General features: G+C 60.6%; 1 protein-coding gene across 1 annotated transcript in view; it reads right to left on the bottom strand.

Moving 5' to 3' along the window:
• Positions 1 to 1,374, bottom strand: part of SLC29A4 (solute carrier family 29 (equilibrative nucleoside transporter), member 4) — a 4,110-nt gene extending 2,736 nt beyond the window's left edge. The window contains exons 1-4 of the mRNA XM_009572550.1: positions 1,215 to 1,374; positions 381 to 512; positions 154 to 267; positions 8 to 73 (exon numbers count right to left, since the gene is read on the bottom strand). Of these exons, the coding sequence (XP_009570845.1) occupies positions 8 to 73; positions 154 to 267; positions 381 to 512; positions 1,215 to 1,374 (472 nt within the window). The remainder of the gene's footprint in view (positions 1 to 7; positions 74 to 153; positions 268 to 380; positions 513 to 1,214) is intronic.
• Positions 1,375 to 1,689: the final 315 nt, after the last annotated feature.

Raw genomic sequence — 1,689 nt, 5'->3', positions numbered from 1 at the left:
CTGGGGGTGAAGAGCTCCAGCCAGACGTCGCAGATGCTGACGAAGAGCAGGGGCCCCAGGGCAAAGAGGTAGCCTGCGGGTGGGAGACGGAGGCGGGTGGTGGTGGGCAACATGGGGCCAGTGCTGCCAGGGGCTGTGGGGACCCTCACTCACCCACGGAGATGCGGGTGTGCAAGCTCAGCAGCTCCACCAGCGCGTTGTTGAGGATGACGGCCACCAAGGCCACCAGGATGTAGGTGAGGCTCATGTCGAAGACGATGGAGGTCCCTGTGGAGAGGCAGGTGATGGGGGGTGGCTGGGGTCGGGCTCCCCTGGAAGCGGGGCCGAGCTCTCCCCAGGTTTGGGGTGGCTGGGAAGTGCTGCAGCTGCTGGAGACCTACCCGGGTATTTATGGTGCAGGTAATCCACATCGGTGATAAAGCTGTTGTACGGCAGAAGAAATCCCACCCCGGCCAGCAGCATGGCAAAGTAAATCCCATGGTATCGATCCTGGGGCTCGGGATCCTCAGAAACTGCCCCAAAAGGAGAAAGAAAGAGAAAAAGAAGCATGGGACCTGCAGACGACCCCAGCCGTGGTATGGGACCTGCAGCAGACCCCAGCCGTGGGATGACAAGTGCTTCCACATCCTTTATAGCAAACGAGGGGGGCACCCACAGCAAGCACCCCAGCGCCCCACAGTTCTCATGAATAAACGGCCCCAGCCCCAAGAAACTCCTTCCCTAAATAAAAGCATTTCAACGAGAGACCCAGGAGGCAGGAAAACACTCGGGCTTTGGGGGGCTGATGAGTTTTAATAGCAGCCAAATAACCCGAGAGCCAGGCAGTGTAGGTAACAGCCAAAGCCAAGGCGCAGGAGGGGTTGGAAGGGTATGGGGGTGGACAGGGATGTCCTGGGATGTGGAGCAGGGCTGGGGTAAATCCCAGGGGCATCCCTGAGCCCTGCACGGGAAAGGGTGAAGCTGCAGGCTGGGGGTGAGCCGGGCAGAGAGCCAGGGCATGAACCCTCAACTCCTTGCCAACCTGCAGAGCCCCCTGCCACGGGGTCCTGTGCAGCTCATATGGGTACAAACAGGTCCAAAAAAAGGCATTAGGCAATTTTATGGCATTTCAGGCCATTTGTGGATATTAAACCCATCCCAGGAAGCTGCTAAATGGGTGGGAAACCAGCAGGAAACCTGGCTCCTGGCTGCGGGTCGGCTGTGCCTGCCCTTACCTGGCTCCATGAAGGTGAGGACGCCCTTGGCCTGGCTGCCCCTCTGCAGCTCGTCCTCCTCCAGCTGGTAGCTGTCGAAGCTGAAGCTCATCACCACGTTGCCCTCCGGCGTCCCTGCCGGGCTCAGCTCCTTGAAGCGCTCGGCTCCCACCGAGCCCATCGTGGCCAGCCTGGGAGAGAGAGCGGTGACAGCCCCGGGGCACAGCTCCTTTGTCACCTTGGGATCGTCCCCTGGGTGATGCCAGGGGTCTGCAAGGGATGGATGGCACGTGGCTGGCCCTGAGCCTTTGTCACCCCACCGTACCGCTGCAGCTCCTATGTTTTTTCCACCCGGAAAGATGCTTTCCCCAAGCAGAGTGGGGTCCCTCGACCCACTAGGCAGGAGTTTGGATTTGGGGTGGTGAGGGGTGATCAGGGGGTCCGTGCAAGCCTCCCCCAAGGCACAGCACTCGTCCCAGCCCAGCTCAACACCACC

Source organism: Fulmarus glacialis, unplaced genomic scaffold (genome assembly GCF_000690835.1).
Source record: "Fulmarus glacialis isolate BGI_N327 unplaced genomic scaffold, ASM69083v1 scaffold20882, whole genome shotgun sequence".
Lineage (NCBI taxonomy): Eukaryota > Metazoa > Chordata > Aves > Procellariiformes > Procellariidae > Fulmarus > Fulmarus glacialis.
This window is presented reverse-complemented; position numbering and strand designations above follow the sequence as displayed.